The 18,053-nt window shown below is 37.0% G+C and overlaps 3 gene segments (V, D, J or C); all 3 read left to right on the top strand.

The window, feature by feature from the left end:
* The first annotated feature begins 5,742 nt into the window (after positions 1 to 5,742).
* LOC131364811 (immunoglobulin heavy variable 1-3-like) lies at positions 5,743 to 6,953 on the top strand. The segment is given in 3 exon segments: positions 5,743 to 5,794; positions 5,871 to 6,211; positions 6,936 to 6,953. Coding segments are annotated over 3 exon segments (411 nt in total).
* A 292-nt stretch (positions 6,954 to 7,245) lies between these two features.
* LOC131364806 (immunoglobulin heavy variable 2-26-like) lies at positions 7,246 to 11,070 on the top strand. The segment is given in 4 exon segments: positions 7,246 to 7,288; positions 7,373 to 7,696; positions 10,317 to 10,484; positions 11,033 to 11,070. Coding segments are annotated over 4 exon segments (573 nt in total).
* A 458-nt stretch (positions 11,071 to 11,528) lies between these two features.
* LOC131343162 (immunoglobulin heavy variable 1-69-2-like) lies at positions 11,529 to 12,194 on the top strand. The segment is given in 2 exon segments: positions 11,529 to 11,729; positions 11,823 to 12,194. Coding segments are annotated over 2 exon segments (408 nt in total).
* The last annotated feature ends 5,859 nt before the right edge of the window (positions 12,195 to 18,053 follow it).

Below are 18,053 nucleotides of genomic sequence, written 5' to 3'. Positions count from 1 at the left end.
TGTGACCTGAATTATTTATTTAATTAATTCCCTACTTTCTATTAGACACAGAGATGAAAAAAACAACAGTTTCTGAAACAGACCAGGAATGTTCTTCTGGGTGTTGGGCAGTGATACACAGTGATGGATTAAAAATCATGAGATCTAATGAGTAAAGAGCAGTGATGAACCTGGATGTAGGGCATGAAACACACCCAGAGTCTTACAGGGAAGCTTTTTCTCATCTCAGCTGTTCCTCTGTGGAATGTTTTTATATCTCTAGTGGGCGTGTCATGCAAATGAAATCCTGTATTTGAAACCATTTATACTGGAACATTCAGCCCAACAACATACCAGCAGTTTGTGTTCATTTATTGGCAGCAGGAAATCATTTTAATTCTTTGAGATGTGGGACTAGGCAGTGTTTTGAGTTACTTTACTCTAGCAATCTTCATTCGACAAAGTTAGTATTATTATTTATTTGGTTATAAAGATTTTAAGGATTTTTTGCTTTCTTTTTTAACATAAAAATATCTTTGTGTGTTCTTGCAGACTCCTGCAGTCAGACACTGATCGAGTCTGATCCAGTGATCATCAAACCTGACTGGGTCTCATAAACTGACCTGCACAGCCTCTGGATTAGACTTTAGTAGCTACTGGATGGCTTGGACTGTGACAGGCACCTGGAAAAGGGCTGGAATTTCTTTGCAACTATCCAATGGTGGTAGCATATATTACTCCAGTGCAGTTCAGGGCCGCTTCACCATCTCCAGAGACAACAGTAAGAAGCAGGTGTATCTGCAGATGAACAGCATGAGGACAGAAGACACTGCAGTTTATTACTGCGCCCGACACAGTGATACTTCCCCTTAGACATCAGTACAAAAACACATACTTGCTATAGTCACATGACAAACCCACATTTTCAGAAGCTGTGGATTCATGGAGGTCAAAGAACCAAAATATTTTGATTCTCTCTGATTTACCTGTTGCCACTTGCTGATTTTTACTGGACTGTTCTAAATATTTCTTTAATATATCTTAACTAATATTGTTTTCCAAATTGATTAATTATTTAAACCAATAGATTTACTATTTTTATCACTGATACTGTATCTGAGTGCTTTCTCTCTCTTTTAAACTGTACTGATAAAAATGCTCCTACTTTATGTTTTTTTTGTTGCTCCAAGTGAGATGCTTTTTATTGACAGCCAGAAGATTATAATCTTTTTCTCATAAATAACTCATTCTAGTTATTGATCATTTGAAAAGAGGAATTTTGTGCCTCTAGAGGGCAGTCTGTACAAACCTCAACCACACAATCATTACATAAAGTGTCTCTAGTACTCCTGTGTTGGGATCTATTGTCTAATTTTATACAAATAAATGCCTGATTAAACCTTTATATGAAATGTGAATTTCTCTCTGCATGTGAATTTTTTTTTTTTCTTTTCAGAGAAAGTAATATTAAAATGATCTGAAAGTAAAGTGGATAATTACGGCTTCCCGCGATTCTAATAAATAGTGAGAGTGAAACATTTAGTTGTTGCTTTTCTACACAGAACCTTATAATCATCCACTCATCTATACAGAGTGAGCAGTGCATGTGGTTGTGGATTGAACACCTCCATAGTGTGGTCATGGACACTCCCTATTCAAATAGAGTCGTATAAATGTCAGCATGTTCTTTGACTGCTCTAGTTTCCAGTGAGCTCTGTGATAGATAACACTCCCATACACTTTAAATCTGGGTGAAGCAGAACTCAGAGAAGGATGATTTAGGACAGTGTATTTTACTGGTACTCATTTCATGTAAGTTTAGTGTTTTTTCTGTTGTGACTAATAGCATTATATCATTATAAAATAACATTACTCTAGTTCTACTCTTCTCTTCCAGATTCTTATGGACAGTCCCTGACCTCCTCTGGGCTTCTGTGGTGAAGAGACCTGAGAGTCGGTCACTCTGTCCTGTACTGTCTCTGGATTCTCAATGAGCAGCTACTACATGCACTGGATCCGCCAGAAACCAGTGACAAGGACTGGAGTGGATCGGGATACATTGATTATGGCACTGGGCACTCACATTCGCTTCAGTCACTGCAGGGCCAGTTCTCCATCACTAAAGACACCAGTAAAAAACATGTTGTAGCTAGGAAGTGAAGAGTCTGGAAAGCTGAAGACACGGCAGTTTATTACTGTGCAAAATGAGACTCACACTGACACAACAGACTCCAGAGCTGTACAAAAACTTACACAAGCACGCCCTCATGAGCTGTAAATATTCCCTCAGCAGGAAGCTGCACCCCAGAGACATTTATTATGCAGAACAACATCCATTCACACTCAGGCACTCAGATCTTCTTTTTTATCTCCAATCTAATTTAGCAGTTATCAATATTAATCATAATAATCCCCATGTTATGTATCACATTTACATTATGATGTCTTTAATTATTCTGACGAGGCAAATCAGCTTCAGGACACAATTCTGATGACTAAGTTGTGACTATATACTGTACTATTCTCATGCTTTTATTCCTCCTTTGTGGATAGCAGCTGCAGGAACACTACAGGTAAAATGATTAATTTCCTGAATTTAGAAACACAGAGTCTGTTCAGCAGCACAGAATCTGGCAAGAGATCACGCAGGATATGTACATGTTTTCTGCAGCATCATTACTACAAACCTCCTAAATATGAAAATCAGCAGCACACTTGTTTTCAAGAAGGATTCAAGTGGCGAAACTATGGAATCTAACAGCTGAAAGATGCTCAGTGTAAATTCACCCATATATATATATATAATCAGCCTATTGCTCACCCCAACTTCATTTCACACAATAACTGAATAAAATAGCTTGATGATGGAGCTGATGGTTTCCTCAATACTACATCTTTTGTTATAATGCTAACTCAAAGGTACCTGAGACTTCTTTACTGTATATTTCTTCCATCAGAATATCTTGACTTTGTTGATGTATGACCTTTGATTGTTAGGTGTTTTATCTGCTAGGTGTCAGCAGTGATGAGATCAGACTGGACCAGTCTCCTGCTGTGGTAAAGCAGACCTGGAGAAACTGTGAAGATCTCTCTTGTAGGGATACATGGCTTTGATATGACTGAGTACTACATGCACTGGATACGCCAGAAACCAGGGAAAGCTCTAGAATGGGTTGGATATGTGAACTCTGGTACAACAGATGAACTCCACATATGCAGACTCCATGAAAAGGCATTTTCTCCCTCTCTGAAGATGTCTCAGAAAGCACACAGTACTTAGAGGTCAAGAGTCTGAGGACAGAGTGACACTGGGGTTTATTACTACGCGCTTATTACTACAGCTGTACTAAAACCAGACACACATTGTAACTGAACTAACTTAAATTTTCTCTACTCTGTAATTCATACACAGATATAAACACACAGCCTGTATCTAGATACTGCTCCAATTATCCATAATTGTACCCGGATATAACCCTAAAGTGGGAGTGGGCTAAACCACATTTTTTTTAAACATACTAAAAATACTTCAACAATTTTTTTTTTATTAAATTATTTTTACTCCTGGATAGAGTGGAAAATGTGCCCATGATAGAAATGGCAGCTCTGTCAGCATGCTGTGTGAATGTGGTCTCTGACTCCGTTCCTCACCCAACAAACTAACAGACTAATAGGGATTAAAAACAAACCTCCTGTGTGTATTAGTGCATGCCTGTGAACACACTACAACTTCACCAATTATATCAACAATACCACACTGTTTATGTGGCTCATCTAGTACAGAAATCATAACATACAGAAACTACAGAGGACCTATGGCCTCTCTGTAAACCCTGCAGCTGGAAACCGTGTCATAGCAGCTTTTGTAGAAATGTAACTAACACCTTCTGAACACTCAGTCAGCTGGTACTAAAACCAAACACACATTTTTACACAGTGTTTATATTGAACGAGTCACATGTACTCTTATCATTTATCTATTCTATATCTATCTGAAGTTAATTTTAATTTTAATCTTTACTTATTTTGATTTACATATATTAATCTCACTTATCTTAATATGTGCTTCAGGAATATAATTATGAGTTATCAGCCATGACAAAAGTTTACCAGAAGTATAAAATAGTATATATAATGACCTCTATCTAATGTCCATGTTTCTAGCAAATTCGAGAAAGGAAAGCAGGTCAGAAAGGTCTGACCTGCGTGATATATGTCCTCACTAACTATATAGGGAGCTAGGAACAGAGTATGCCTTGAGCATAGGAGAGAAGAAGGGCATAACAGGCCACAGATATGAAAACAATAAGATATGAGACTCATATGACAGCATGAGGGTGCAAAACAACCAGAGTTAAAATTAGAAGCAAAATTCATACACAATATACAAACATAATGCAGAAGCACATAATGCAGAAGCATCGGTAAAGGCGGACATCACAGAGTGATGAGAAGCTAAAGAGATATGATGCTTATGTAGGCCCGTAAGCTGTGTATAAAAAAAGAACCATTCTAGTGGCTGGTAATAACTAAAACAAGTGAAAAAAACGGCAAAAGCACCGAATGGCAGTCGAGCATAGATGTGAGGTACAGGTGAAATATGCATGAATGATGGGAGGGAAATAAACTAAAAACTAGACCAAACTAACCTAAATTAAACTAAACAAAACTAAACTATAAACAGAGCAAATAAGTTAGCCACTAGGCAATAAGCAAAACTAAGCAAGTAAGTAAATAAGGATAGCACCATCCCTTAAGAGTTGGGGAAATTAATTAAATGCCAGGCAACCACAATGATCCTCACAAAGCAAGTGCACAAGTACACAAGTGTATAGGATACAATAATAATAAATACATTCCTTAAATACAATACATGGTGTATTTAGTAATGCCTAAATTTTAGCAAATACTAACACTTGTTAAAGCCGAACCATGATAAACAGCCCTAGGCCTGACTTAAAGGCCAGCAGTTGGTATCCACAGGGTCATCAGTATAGATAAACACTAAAGGGAAGGAGGGGTTGTTATTATAGGGCATATTAATTAGCAGAAAAAAATTCCTTACGTCAAAAACACTTATGAGACAAATAGGAGGCGTAGCAATAGCAATAGGAGGGGTAAAGATACCAGTACAAACAGAGGGGGTTTTTGTACGGGGGGTGTGCACTTGACCACATCAGGCCTGAAGCTGTGTATTTTGAGTGCCAATTTCGGTAAGTTATTGTTTTTTGCAGTAAAGCCGGTTGCTTCTTCTCAACCACACCTGGAGAAGTTTCTTTATTTTATTTTTATAGATTAGTAAAGTTTTGTAAGTATTTGGTAATAATGGGTAATTAGAGAAGTCTTCAGAACCACCCTGTAATGTGTCCACTCAGAGGGGGACATCTTCCAGATTATTTTCCAGATTATAACTGTGCACGAGAGTTACACTTTTATTCCTCCTATTTGTGATTCCAGCTGCAGGTACACTTCAGGTCAGTGGTTAATTTCCTAAATTTATAAACATAAAGTCTGTTCAAAAGCACAGAATCTGGATTAGAGATCAAACGAAATGTACATGTTTTCTGCAGCATCATTACTACAAACTCCTAAATATAAAAATCATCTGTAGGGGGCAGCAGCACGCTTTGTTTTCAAGAAGGCTTCATGAAACTATGAAATCTAACAGGTGAAGGATGTTTATGCAAATTCATCCTGTTATATAAAAAAATCAGCCTCTTGCTCACCAGTTTGTTTCACACGACTGAATCAAAGATCTTGATGATGGGGCTGAGGGTCACTCAATACTACATCTTTGTTATAATGATAACCAAAGGTACCTGAGACTTCTTTTGTGTATATATCTTGACTGTGTTGATGATGATCTTTGATTGTTATGTTTTATCTGCTAGGTGTCAGCAGTGATGAGATCAGACTGGACCAGACTCCTGCTGTGGTAAAGAGACCTGGAGAAACTGTGAAGATCTCTTGTAAGATAAGTGGATATTCAATGACAAGCCACAACCTACACTGGATACGACAGAAACCAGGGAAAGCTCTGGAATGGCTTGGCCGGATGGATACAGGCAATAATCAAGCAATATATGCAGAGTCTGTGAAGAACCAGCTCACCTTAACAGAAGACGTCTCAGCAAGCACACAGTACTTAGAGGCCAAGAGTCTGAGGACAGAGGACACTGCAGTTTATTACTGCACCCGAAGAGCCACAGTGACTGGAGCTGAGGAAGCAGCTGTACTAAAACCAGACACACATTTTCACAGTGTTTCACAAGTCACATGTACTGTTATCATTTATCTATTAAGTTCTATGGTTTTTAAAAAGAAAAATTATATTTTATTTACAATTGATTATATTACAATAATCTTTTTTTTTGTATTCGGGCGCTGGCTCCAGAGTCCATCCCAGGAAAACTGAGTGTACAGCCTGGACATGTTACACATTCACACACTCCTTCACATTTAGAAAAGACAAATCACCTGCTTCACTCCTGATTCAATTTCTTGAAGCACATTATTTCAGACTTTTGAATAAGAAAGAAGATGAAGTATAGAGAATAGTTTCACTTGTTGAGTTGTTGATAGATATTAGATTTCAGCTTTGCCTTCTGCTCAATAGAAATTACAATTTTACTTCAGAATTTAAAAACACCTGATCTAGAATCTTCTCAGCTATTTCTCTCTGGATTCATCAGTTAAAGCCTCTAGAGTGCAGACTATACCAGAATGAACATCATGTTCTATTGAACGGTTTGATTATAATGTTAGTTAGTTAGTAACATTATAATGTTAATGTTAGTATGTAGTTCATACTGTTCAGAAAACACTGCAATATTTCACCATGTCAGAGTCAAATATGCAATCAGTTACTCACATTGTTATTTTAACAACTTCTCAGAAACAGAAACAAAGAAATTTGTGGACATGAGAATAATTTCTTTGTTAATGTAATTCTCTAGAGTGCAGCCTACACATGACTGATAATGACATAAAATATTGTTTATCTAATTATTATTATTTCCATGTATTATGGCAGAGATTCAGATGAATTTGAGGGAACTGGAAATGGAGCAGTTTTCAACAGGTGAATTATTTTCCACATTAAATTGATATTGATTAAAACAGTGTGAGTGTGATTAACAGCTGCAGAGCTGCACTCAACACAGCCTCTCTGGAATGTTTATGCAAATCTGCATCTCCTCTTGTAATATTAGCAGCGTGCTGATCTAGAGAGGAAACACTTCTCATTAGTCTTCCTTCAACACAAACATGTTAGCTTCAGCTCCACTGCTGCTGCTGGCTCTCGCCCCCTGTGAGTGTTTGCATTGAAGCTTTATTATTTCATCTGATCCCTTCAGTTCAACATGTCAACCTTTTCTTTTCTCTCTTTTCACAGATGTGTTCTGTGCTACTGAGCTCATCCAGCCAGACTCACTGCTTATAAAGCCAGGAGAGACTTTAACCATCACCTGTAAAGTGTCTGGAGCTTCTATCACTGATAGCAGCAGCCATTTTGGAACAGCTTGGATTCGACAACCTGCAGGAAAAGCTTTAGAATGGATAAATTTAATTTATTATAATGGGGTTATTCAACAAAAAGATTCGCTCAAAGACAAGTTTGTCATCTCTCGAGACACTTCCAGTAACACTGTGACCTTAGGGGGACAGAACATGCAGACTGAAGACACAGCTGTGTATTACTGCGCTCGTGATCCACACAGTGACACGACAAGCTGCAGTGCTGCACAAAAACCTCATCACTATTCACTTCTTTAATTAAAGTACATTTTACTGAGTAACTAATCCACAGGTTACAAACACTTCAGCCTTAATACTGTACTTTGATAATTATTTAACCAAAACTAATACAAAAGTTTACTCAGTTCATAGTTATTAAGAATATGTTGCTGTTTGAAATGAGAAGCGTCTGAATGTCCAGTTAATATTCCACCAGCTTTGGGTGTTTGAAAGTTTTGATTTCAGGGTACATAACATTGAAATTTTTTTGTTTCTTTTCTTTCCTTTTGTGTACATATTAAAGTTATGTACATATGCATATTCATACTGTATATGTACATATTTTTATTAAGTATGTGTGTGTATGAGCACTGTCATTTGAGTTAAACCTTATCTTGCTAGAGAGTCACTAATGGATCTTGTTAGCCCTTTGGGTTATTATCTATTTAATTTTGTTTCTTATAAATGTGATCGGGGCGGCACGGTGGCTTAGTGGTTAGCACGTTCACCTCACACCTCCAGAGTGGGTTTGCTCCAGTTTCCTTCCACAGTCCATTTGGATTCTCTAAATTGCCCATAGTGTGTGAATGGCTGAGTGTGCCCTGCGATGGGTTGGCACTCTGTCCAGAGTGTATCCTGCCTGACACCTGAGTGAGCACAAGAAAGAAACAAAGGGAAGTGTAGTGTCGCTCCAGAAAAGAAAACTTTCTACTAACTTTTGACAGCTTTTAGTTGGTCGGTTTCACTGGATACAGGTTCCAGAAAATGCTTCGGTCTACTAGACACATTTGGTCGGGCAAGGGGCGAGGCAGATTTGTGCCACCATGCTCACAAGCATCACTCAGGCCTGCTACGTTTTTTTTTTTCTTGTTTAATTATCTATTTCTGTTTTAGTTGTTTTATTTAGTGTTGTATGCATACCAAAAGTTCTTTGCCCAGTTTATTCAAATGAATATGCTGAATACTGAGTAGCACCAATCGTACCCTTTTTGTTTTCTGTGACTTTGTACGCTGTTGACTGAATTTCAGTTTCTTTAGTTTAAGTAAGTTAAGTTTTAATACCGACTTCAACTGCTTAACTCCTAATAGTTGACACTTCATTTTCGTTTGATTATTTTTATATTCTACTGGTCATTAATGTTATACACCATTTCATTAACAGAGAAAAGTCTTGTATGATAATAAATATATAATTTAACTTGATATAATAAAGTCAAGTGTTTTTTTTTTCCGTCTGGTTGTTCTTCTAGTTGCTTTACTTAGACACCCTGGTTTGCCGTAATCTGCACAAGGGTCTTAAGCCATTTCAGTTACAAGCATAGTGTCGAACCCACAGCACACTTATTTTACAGGTGTGGAGTGCTACATGAGTTCAAATGATACTCACAATAATTCCTCCAATAATGTTGTTTCAAGTCAAGTGAAGAAGCTTTTACTGTCATTTCAACCACGTATAGCTGACACAGTACACAGTGAAATGAGAAAACGTTTCTCCAGGACCTTGGTGCTACGTTAACATGCATACATTTAAACACAAAAAGAGCTAGGACAGAAGTTTGTCCTAGCCACATAAGGTGCAAAGTGTGCAACTAGGTGCCAACAGAGCAAAGACAACACAACAGTGCAAAAACAATAAGTACAAAAAAACAACTAAAAAAAAAAACAGTATACAAAGTGCCGAAAAAGAACATGTACAATGAAATGAAATAAAATGCAATGATGTTCAACTTTGAGAGACTGTAAAAAAACAGGTTACAAATAACATGATTGTAATATATATATATATATATAGCAGCATGACAATATGTATTGTGCAAAATGCAATAGCAGTGATTGAGGTACATAAGTACATCTTATTGGTACTACCTCTTATTATGTGTGTGTGTGTGTGTGTGTATGTGTGTGTGAGAGAGTTTTGTACAGTTCAGTCCTGGGTGTTGAGGAGCCTGATGGCTTGAGGGAAGAAAATGTTACACAGTCTGGTTGTGAGGGTGTGTGGGGTCATCCACAATGCCGTTTGCTTTGCGGATGCAGCGTGTAGTGATGCAGCTGCTCAGGACGCTCTCGATGGTAGAACACATTCAGTATGTGGGGAAGGGAGATGGACTTTCCTCAGCCTCCTCAGGATGTAGAGGCGTTGCTGGGCTTTCTTGGTGATGAAGCTGGTGTTGAGTGACCAGGTGAAGTTCTATGCCAGATGAGCACAAAGGAATTTGGTGCTCTTGACGATCTCCACAGAGGATCTGTCGATGAACAGCGGAGAATGGTCACTCTGTGCTCTCCTGAAGCCAACAACCTCTCCTTAGTCTTGTTGACGTTCAGAGAGAGGTTGTTGACTTTACACCAGTCTGTTAGCTGCTGCACCTCCTCTCTATACTGAGCGCCTCTTCTCTGTATGCTGTATACAACATACCAGCAGTTTGTGTTCATTTACAGCAGCAGGAATCATTTTAATTCTTTGAGATGGGACTAGGCAGTGTTTTGAGTTACTTTACTCTAGCAATCTTCATTCATAATTAGTATCATTTATTACATTATTTAAAAAAACAATATATTTTTCTTTTGGTCTTTTTTTAATGTTAATGCCTCCTATTCTTTTTCAGATTCCTGCAGTCAGACACTGATCCAGTCTGATCCTGTGACCATCAAACCTGATCCGTCTCATAAACTGACCTGCACAGCCTCTGGGTTTGACTTTGGTAGCTATGAAATGGCTTGGATCAGACAGGCGCCTGGAAAAGGACTGGAATGGGTTGCATATATCTCAAATGGTAGTGGTATCATATATTACTCAGGGCCGCTTCACCATCTCCAGAGACAACAAGAAGCAGGTGTATCTGCAGATGAACAGCATGAGGACAGAAGACACTGCAGTTTATTACTGTGTTCAATGACCACACAGTGATACTTCCCTTTAGACATCAGTACAAAAACACATACTTGCTATAGTCACATGAGAAGCTTACATTGTCTGGGCATTCATCCTGATGGAATATATTTAATTCCCTGAATATATATAATATATATTGCATAAATTTACAGTGTCACAGACAGATAACTATGGAAGCTGTTATTCACAAAGTTGTTGTTTTGTAGTTTTGAGCTTAGTGCTATAATCATTAAGACAATGATTTCACAGTTAAATGATTGGTTTAACCTCTAGATTTACTATTTTACCACTGATACTGTATCTGAGTGCTTTCTCTCTTTTAAACTTTCTTAAAATTAATCTTTAATCATGTTTATTGTTGTGTCACATGAGACTTTTTTTGGATAGCAAGAAAACTATAAGCGTTTTCTCCTAAATGACTCTTTCTAGATCTGGATCATTTGGAAACAGGTCTTTTCTGCCTCTAGAGGGCAGTCTGTACAAACTCAACCATCTCAATGTGTTTCTATCTGTACATTTAGGCAATCTCTCTTTTCACATTCTGTTATGACTCCAGCATCATGACACTCAGATTAAACTCAATTACATAAAGTCTCTTACTGACTTCATTGATCAGTAAATAAGGTTTTTAGTTATGCAAACACTGATTTCTGTGGAAAATTTTTATGAAGTCAAACAAGTGAGAAAATTGATTGTCTAATTTTATACAAATAAACATCTCATTAAACTTTTGATTAATTTATAGCTTACACATCAATTTTCATAATCCCAGGATCCTCAAGCATACATAATAATTACTATGATATAATTAAAATTTATTCCGTGTTGCCTATTTCACTGAGACTTTGAGAGGAAATTAAAGTATTTGATAAAGAAACTTCTATTCTATTATAAACCCACAAATCCTCCATCAGATGAATCTCCTCCTCATGATTTAAATACATTTCAGATACATTCTCCTCCCATCATCAGCAGATAAGCAAATCCAAGCGTCAGAGCTGGATCTCACTCTATTTATATGATGTGATGGTGTCTGTTAAACTTTGGAGAACAGAGAAGACTCCAGTACAAACAACACACACCATGTTCTCTACATCTCTACTGCTCCTGCTGGCAGCTGCTTCTTGTGAGTGCTTTATCAAATTCATTCATTTACTAGATGAAGAATAAAGGTGCAGCAGATATTGTGTGAGATATCACCATGTGTTTTCCTCCACAGATGTACATGGTGAGGAACTGACTCAGCCTGCTTCCATGACAGTCCAGCCAGGCCAGAGTCTCTCCATCCACTGCAAGGTTTCATATTCAGTTACAAGCTATAATACACATTGGATCCGACAACCTGCAGGAAAAGCTCTGGAGTGGATTGGATACATCGATAGTGATGGGGATACAGCTTACAGTGACAAACTGAAAAATAAGTTCAGCATCTCCAGAGACACTTCTACTAACACAATAACAATTGGAGGACAGAACATGCAGACTGAAGACACAGCTGTGTATTACTGCGCTCGTGAACCACAGTGAGACAGAATAGTGGATTCCTCTTACAAAAACCTTATGAGACATGTTACACACATCCTCTCAATGCAACTAATAAATCATCTCAGTCACACTTTCACTTTCTTTCACTGGAATGAAGTTGTGATCATTTTCAGCATTTTAAAACAGTCACACAAAGTAATTTTCAAATAAAAAAAGAAAACATTATTGATAGAGTGTTCATTCTGAACCTTTATTAATTCTTTATTTTACATTTTTAACCAACAGTTGAATCAGTGTTTACTGAGTGGATTCAGGAATAATACAGCATGTTTCCAGCAGTGTGTTGTGTTTAACACACAGTCTGTTCTCACAGTGTGAGGTGCAATAATTGAAACAACTGAAGGAGGCAGCAGAGTTTAACAAATAAAGTGAAAAAAGTGAATCCACAAACTGCATTCTGTATGAGACTCATTCACTATCACTCATTATCAGACACGTATTGATTTTTCATAATTTAGGATGATTTGTGCTACATATTACCATATTTACACCAGATATGTAGCATTTTATGAAAACAAAATAAAAAAATACATTCTATCCTACTTCGTCCCTCAGTCATTATCATGATGATGTGAAACCTCTGCTAGATTTGAGCTTTACAGATTAATTGATTAAGTGAATGCTTTAATTTCTTTTGCAAGTTTAAAATGTTAACATTTCATATTATGGGTTTATGTGAAACATTGAAGACTAAAACATTTTAGAGAACTCCTCTCAAAGTCTACTGGGTAAAGGGTTTTCCTCCATGTGGTTTATTTGAAACGGATAAGTAAAAAAAGAGAAGCAGATACTTAAAATTATTCCATCATTCACAAAGATTTAATAACAGACAAGTTGTTGGCATGAGCTCCTGGCTAAATGAATCAGTTTCTTTAATTCTGAATTATTTCTTTAATTAATTTCAGTTTATTTTAAACACACAGAAGAAAAAATGACAGTTTCTGAACAAACCAGAATGTTCTTCTGGGTGTTACAGTTTAGAGGTTGAAAGTCATTTATATACTAAATTTAAGTTGCTTATTCAGTTTTAAATAAATATAAAGTAACTTAAGCACCAAAGAACATTTTTCACTGTGGTTATAAAAACATGTAGAAGACCAGCAAAACAATAGGTAAATGAATATGCAAAATGTTCACCTTACAGCTACATATAGAGAAATATCAGCGACCATCACAACTACATTTTACACAGTAACTAATCCCCACATTATCATAAACTCAGCTTAAACAACTAGATCAGCATTTATCAAAAAATAATACAAGTGTTTACTTAGTTGATATTTAGTAATAATTTTTTTTTCTTCATTTATTATTTCAAATGTTATCTCAAATAAATGGTAATAATTAAAATTACAAATTAGATTTTAACTCTTTTCTTAGTGTATTAGATGTAAACTGTTTCAATATTTATAATGTTATTAGAAGATAATTTTTCAATTCAATTTATTTGCATAGCGCTTTTTACAATGAACATTGTCTCAAAGCAGCTTTACAAAAGTAGAGAAACAGAAAGGAGAAAAAAAAGAAATATTAAATGAAATTATTAAACTATTTTATCCCTATTTATCCCTAATAAGCAAGCCTGAGGCGACAATGGCAAGGAAAAACTCCCTGTGATGAAATGAGGAAGAAACCTTGAGAGGAACCAGACTCAGAAGGGAACCCATCCTCATTTGGGTGACACTGGACAGTAAATAATGTAAGTGTAAATAATGTCCTATCTACAACAGTAACCATGGGCCTATGAGGAACTATTAAGTCAGTGTAGTTTCTGAGTTCATTATAGACACTAATTCCTTGCTATCAGAAGCTAACAGATGTAACGGGCGATCTGTGATGGTGTTAAAGTCCCCAAATGGCTCTGTCCACGGCTGTCTCCTGGGTCACAGGCTGTCCACACAGATCCATCCACAGCATCAGTGGGCACTACTGGAACATCCAGACAGTAAGGCATTACAATAATCCAACCTAACAAAAGCATGAACTAGTTTTTCTGCATCATGAAGTGACAACATATTTCTTATCTTAGCAATATTTCTAAGATGAAAGAAGGCTACCCTAGTGATATTATCTACATGAGCTTCAAACGAAAGACCAGAGTCAATAATCACACCAAGATCTTTTACTGCTGGACATGAAACAGAAAGACCATCCACTGTTACTCTGCAATCAGAAAGCTTACTTCTAGCTGCATGTGGTCCAAGTAAATGACCTCTGTCTTGTCAGATTTAAGCAGGAGGAAGTTAGTAAGCATCCACTGTCTAATGTCTTTTACACATTCTTCAATCTTAATGAGCTGGTGTCTCTCATCTGACTTAGCTGAAACATATAGCTATGTGTCTTCGGCATAACAGTGGAAGCTAATACCATGTTTACGAATAATTGCACCAAGGGGTGGCATATATAAGGACAGAAGCAGTGGGCCTAAGACAGAACCTTGTGGAACACAGAACATAACCTTGGTATGCATAGAGAAGTCACCAATTAGATCTACAAACTGATAACGGTCAGTCAATTAAGACCTGAGAGGGCTGTTCCTTTAACACCAACATGTTCTACCTTATCAAGTAGAATAGTGTGGTCAGTGGTGTCAAAAGCATTTGTTGATATGAGGACGTTTTCTGTAAAGAGATGTTTATATCGAGTTGTTGGAAGAAGTCTCCAGTATCAGGGTCAGGGTTAAAGCTGTGACTTTATTTTCAGTATGGGTAAGTCTTCAAGACAGAGGAGTTTTACTCAGTAGCAGGACAAGTGGTGAGGGAAGGACTGTTTCTAGCTGAAATAATGTTTGAAATAACAAGAAATAACTTCATTGCTGATTATTTCTCTATAACAAAATCTCCCCAGTGTTTTATTCCTTACTTACTGGCACTGAGTTTCTCCACTTGTGTTTGTTTATGTAAAGCTCCAAGTAAGTAACAGCAATTTATTATTAATACAAGACAATGAGAAGGCAGTCTGAGTGAATAAACCATTCAAATTACAATTTTCACATTCAAACTTTTTTTTTGTCACACTCATAATCATATACAATACAACATGTAGTGAAATGCTTTTTAGGACTGTCCTTAAAAATTAATTAACACTAATATAACTATCACTAGAGTAAAACAATAAAGATAATACAAATGAGATACAATAAAATAAAATAGAAAATATAGGGCATATAGGGAATATAGAGGGGAACTATGGTGGAAAAGTACAGAAAAGTACAGATATATCTGAATACAGTGATTGGATTTGTATAAAATACAGTGATGTGGTATGAATGGAATGATAAATATAAATATGGAATGTTGTATTTATTGGTAAAGCGCATGTAGTGCAATTTTACTATTGTGCAATTGTGCTTTAGTCCAGCTGAGGTAGTGGATGTTATGGCATAAGTCTAGGAAAGTCCAGGCTCTAGGTGTTCTCCTGGTTGAGGGCCTGAATGACCTGCAGGATGAAGCTGTGGAAGTGTTTCCCTGAACTCATGAGAGAAAAGAGACCATTGTTGGGATGGCTGAGGTTTTTCACTATCTTCCTGCCCTTGGTCCAGCACCACTTGCTGTAGACTCCAAGTGAGGGAGCTCAGTGTACACTCAGCTGATTGCACCACCCTCTGTAGAGATGTCAGGTTCTGGGTGATGTGAACACCTAGGAACCAGAAACTGTCCACTCTCTCCACTTGGCTCCCGTTGATCATAAGTGACTCAGGCACTCAGGACTAGTAGTCCTCTATCAATTTCTTTGTCTTGCTGATGTTCAGGAGATTGTTCTCCTGGTTTTTAATCTCCTCTCGATAAACCCTCTTACTGTTGTAATCTACCACACAATGATTCCTATGAATTTATAGGATATATAAATTAAATAGCTACATTTAGTAAAACAGGTTCTTGAATGTTTCCTAATGTGTTCATTAGATAAGTAAGGCATCTTCAAAAATTATTTGACTTGTGTTCCATTTCTGATAGAGAAACATTCTGTTGTAGGGATTTATAAAGTTACCTTATCATTCAGATAGCTATACAGTGAGCAGCATGTGGTTGTGGATTGAACTCCTCCATAGTGGTCATGGACACTCCCTATTCAAATAGAGTCGTGTATAAACAGCATGTTCTTGGCTGCTCTAGTTTCCAGTGAGCTCTGTGATAGATAACACTCCCATACACTTTAAATCTGGGTGAAGCAGAACTCAGAGAAGGATGATTTTAGGACAGTGTATTTTATTACTACTCATTTCATGTAAGTTTTTTTATGTAAGATAATTACTAGAATTATAATCATTATAAGATAACATTACCTAGTTCTACTCTTCTCTTCCAGATTCTTATGGACAGTTCCTGATCTCTGCTTCTGTGGTGAAGAGACCTGGAGAGTCGGTCACTCTGTCCTGTACTGTCTCTGGATTCTCAGTGGGAAGCAACTACATGAACTGGATCTATCAGAAACCAGGACAAGGACTGGAGTGGATTGTCAATGTATTGACAATGGCACTATGGCACTATATTCACTCTGTCACTGCAGGGCCAGTTCTCCATCAATAAAGACACAGAGACATTTATTATAAAGAACAACATCTATTTACACTCAGCTTTGAGATCTTCTTCTTTATTCCAATCTCTTCTAGTAGTTATTAATATTAATAATAATTCCCATGTTATTTATCACATTTACATTATAATGTCTTGGCAAATCAGCTCCAGGACAATGATTCTGATGACTAGTTGTCTATATACTGTACTATTCATGCTTTTATTCTTCCTATTTCTTATGCCCAGCTGCAAGAACACTACAGGTCAATAGTTAATTCCTGAATTTGGAAACACAGAGTCTATTCAGCAGCACAGAATGAGAGATCATTGAGATCTCTGATGAGAGATCAAACGAAATGTACTTGTCAGGTACTCTACTACAAACGCCTGAATATAAAAATCACCTTTAGGGGGCAGAAGCACACTTGTTTTCACGAAGGATTCATGAAACTATGAAATCTAATACATTAAGTTTTTTTATGAAAATTTGTCCTGTATTATAAAAAAAAAAAAAAATCAGCCTCTTGCTCACCAGAAGTTTGTCACACGACTGAATCAAAGAGGTTGATGATGGGGCAGAGGGTCACTCACTACTACATCTTTGTTATAATGATAACCAAAGGTACCTGAGACTACTTTACTTTATATTTCTACCCTCAGAATATCTTGTCTGTGTTCATGATCATCTTGGATTGTTATGTTTTATCTGCTAGGTGTCAGCAGTGATGAGATCAGACTGGACCAGTTTCCTGCTGTGGTAAAGAGACCTGGAGAAACTGTGAAGATCTCTTGTAAGATACACGGCTTTGATATGACTGAGTACTACATGCAACCAGGGAAAGCTCTGGAATGGCTTGGCCAGATGGATGCTGGCAAAAATCAACCAATATATACAGAGACTGTGAAGAACCAGCTCACCTTTACAAAAGACGTCTCAGCAAGTCTTGACCTCTAAGTACAACACAGTACTTAGAGGTCAAGACTCTGAGGACAGTGGACACTGCAGTTTATTACTGCGCTCGAGAAGCCACAGTGACTGGATCTAAGGAAGCAGCTGTACTAAAACCAGACACACATTTTCACACAGTGTTTATTTTGAAAAAGTCACATGTACTGTAATCATTTATCTATTATGTTCTGTGGTTATTGAAAAGCTCAATTAGATTTTGTTTACAATTGATTATATTACAATCCAGAAATAAATAAATGTGTATTAAACACTTTAATGTTTTCTTGAAATGTTGAAAATCTTACCCACTATTCAGGCTCTCTAAAGACCAAGTGATACCATTTCTGATCACCCATTATATCTGTACTTTTATACTGGCAGTTTGGCTTTAACAGCGTCAACAATGTTCATTTTCTGGTTCTCTACATGACTCTACATG

The sequence above is a fragment of the Hemibagrus wyckioides genome, linkage group LG02, assembly GCF_019097595.1.
Source record: "Hemibagrus wyckioides isolate EC202008001 linkage group LG02, SWU_Hwy_1.0, whole genome shotgun sequence".
NCBI classification, from domain to species: domain Eukaryota; kingdom Metazoa; phylum Chordata; class Actinopteri; order Siluriformes; family Bagridae; genus Hemibagrus; species Hemibagrus wyckioides.
This window is presented reverse-complemented; position numbering and strand designations above follow the sequence as displayed.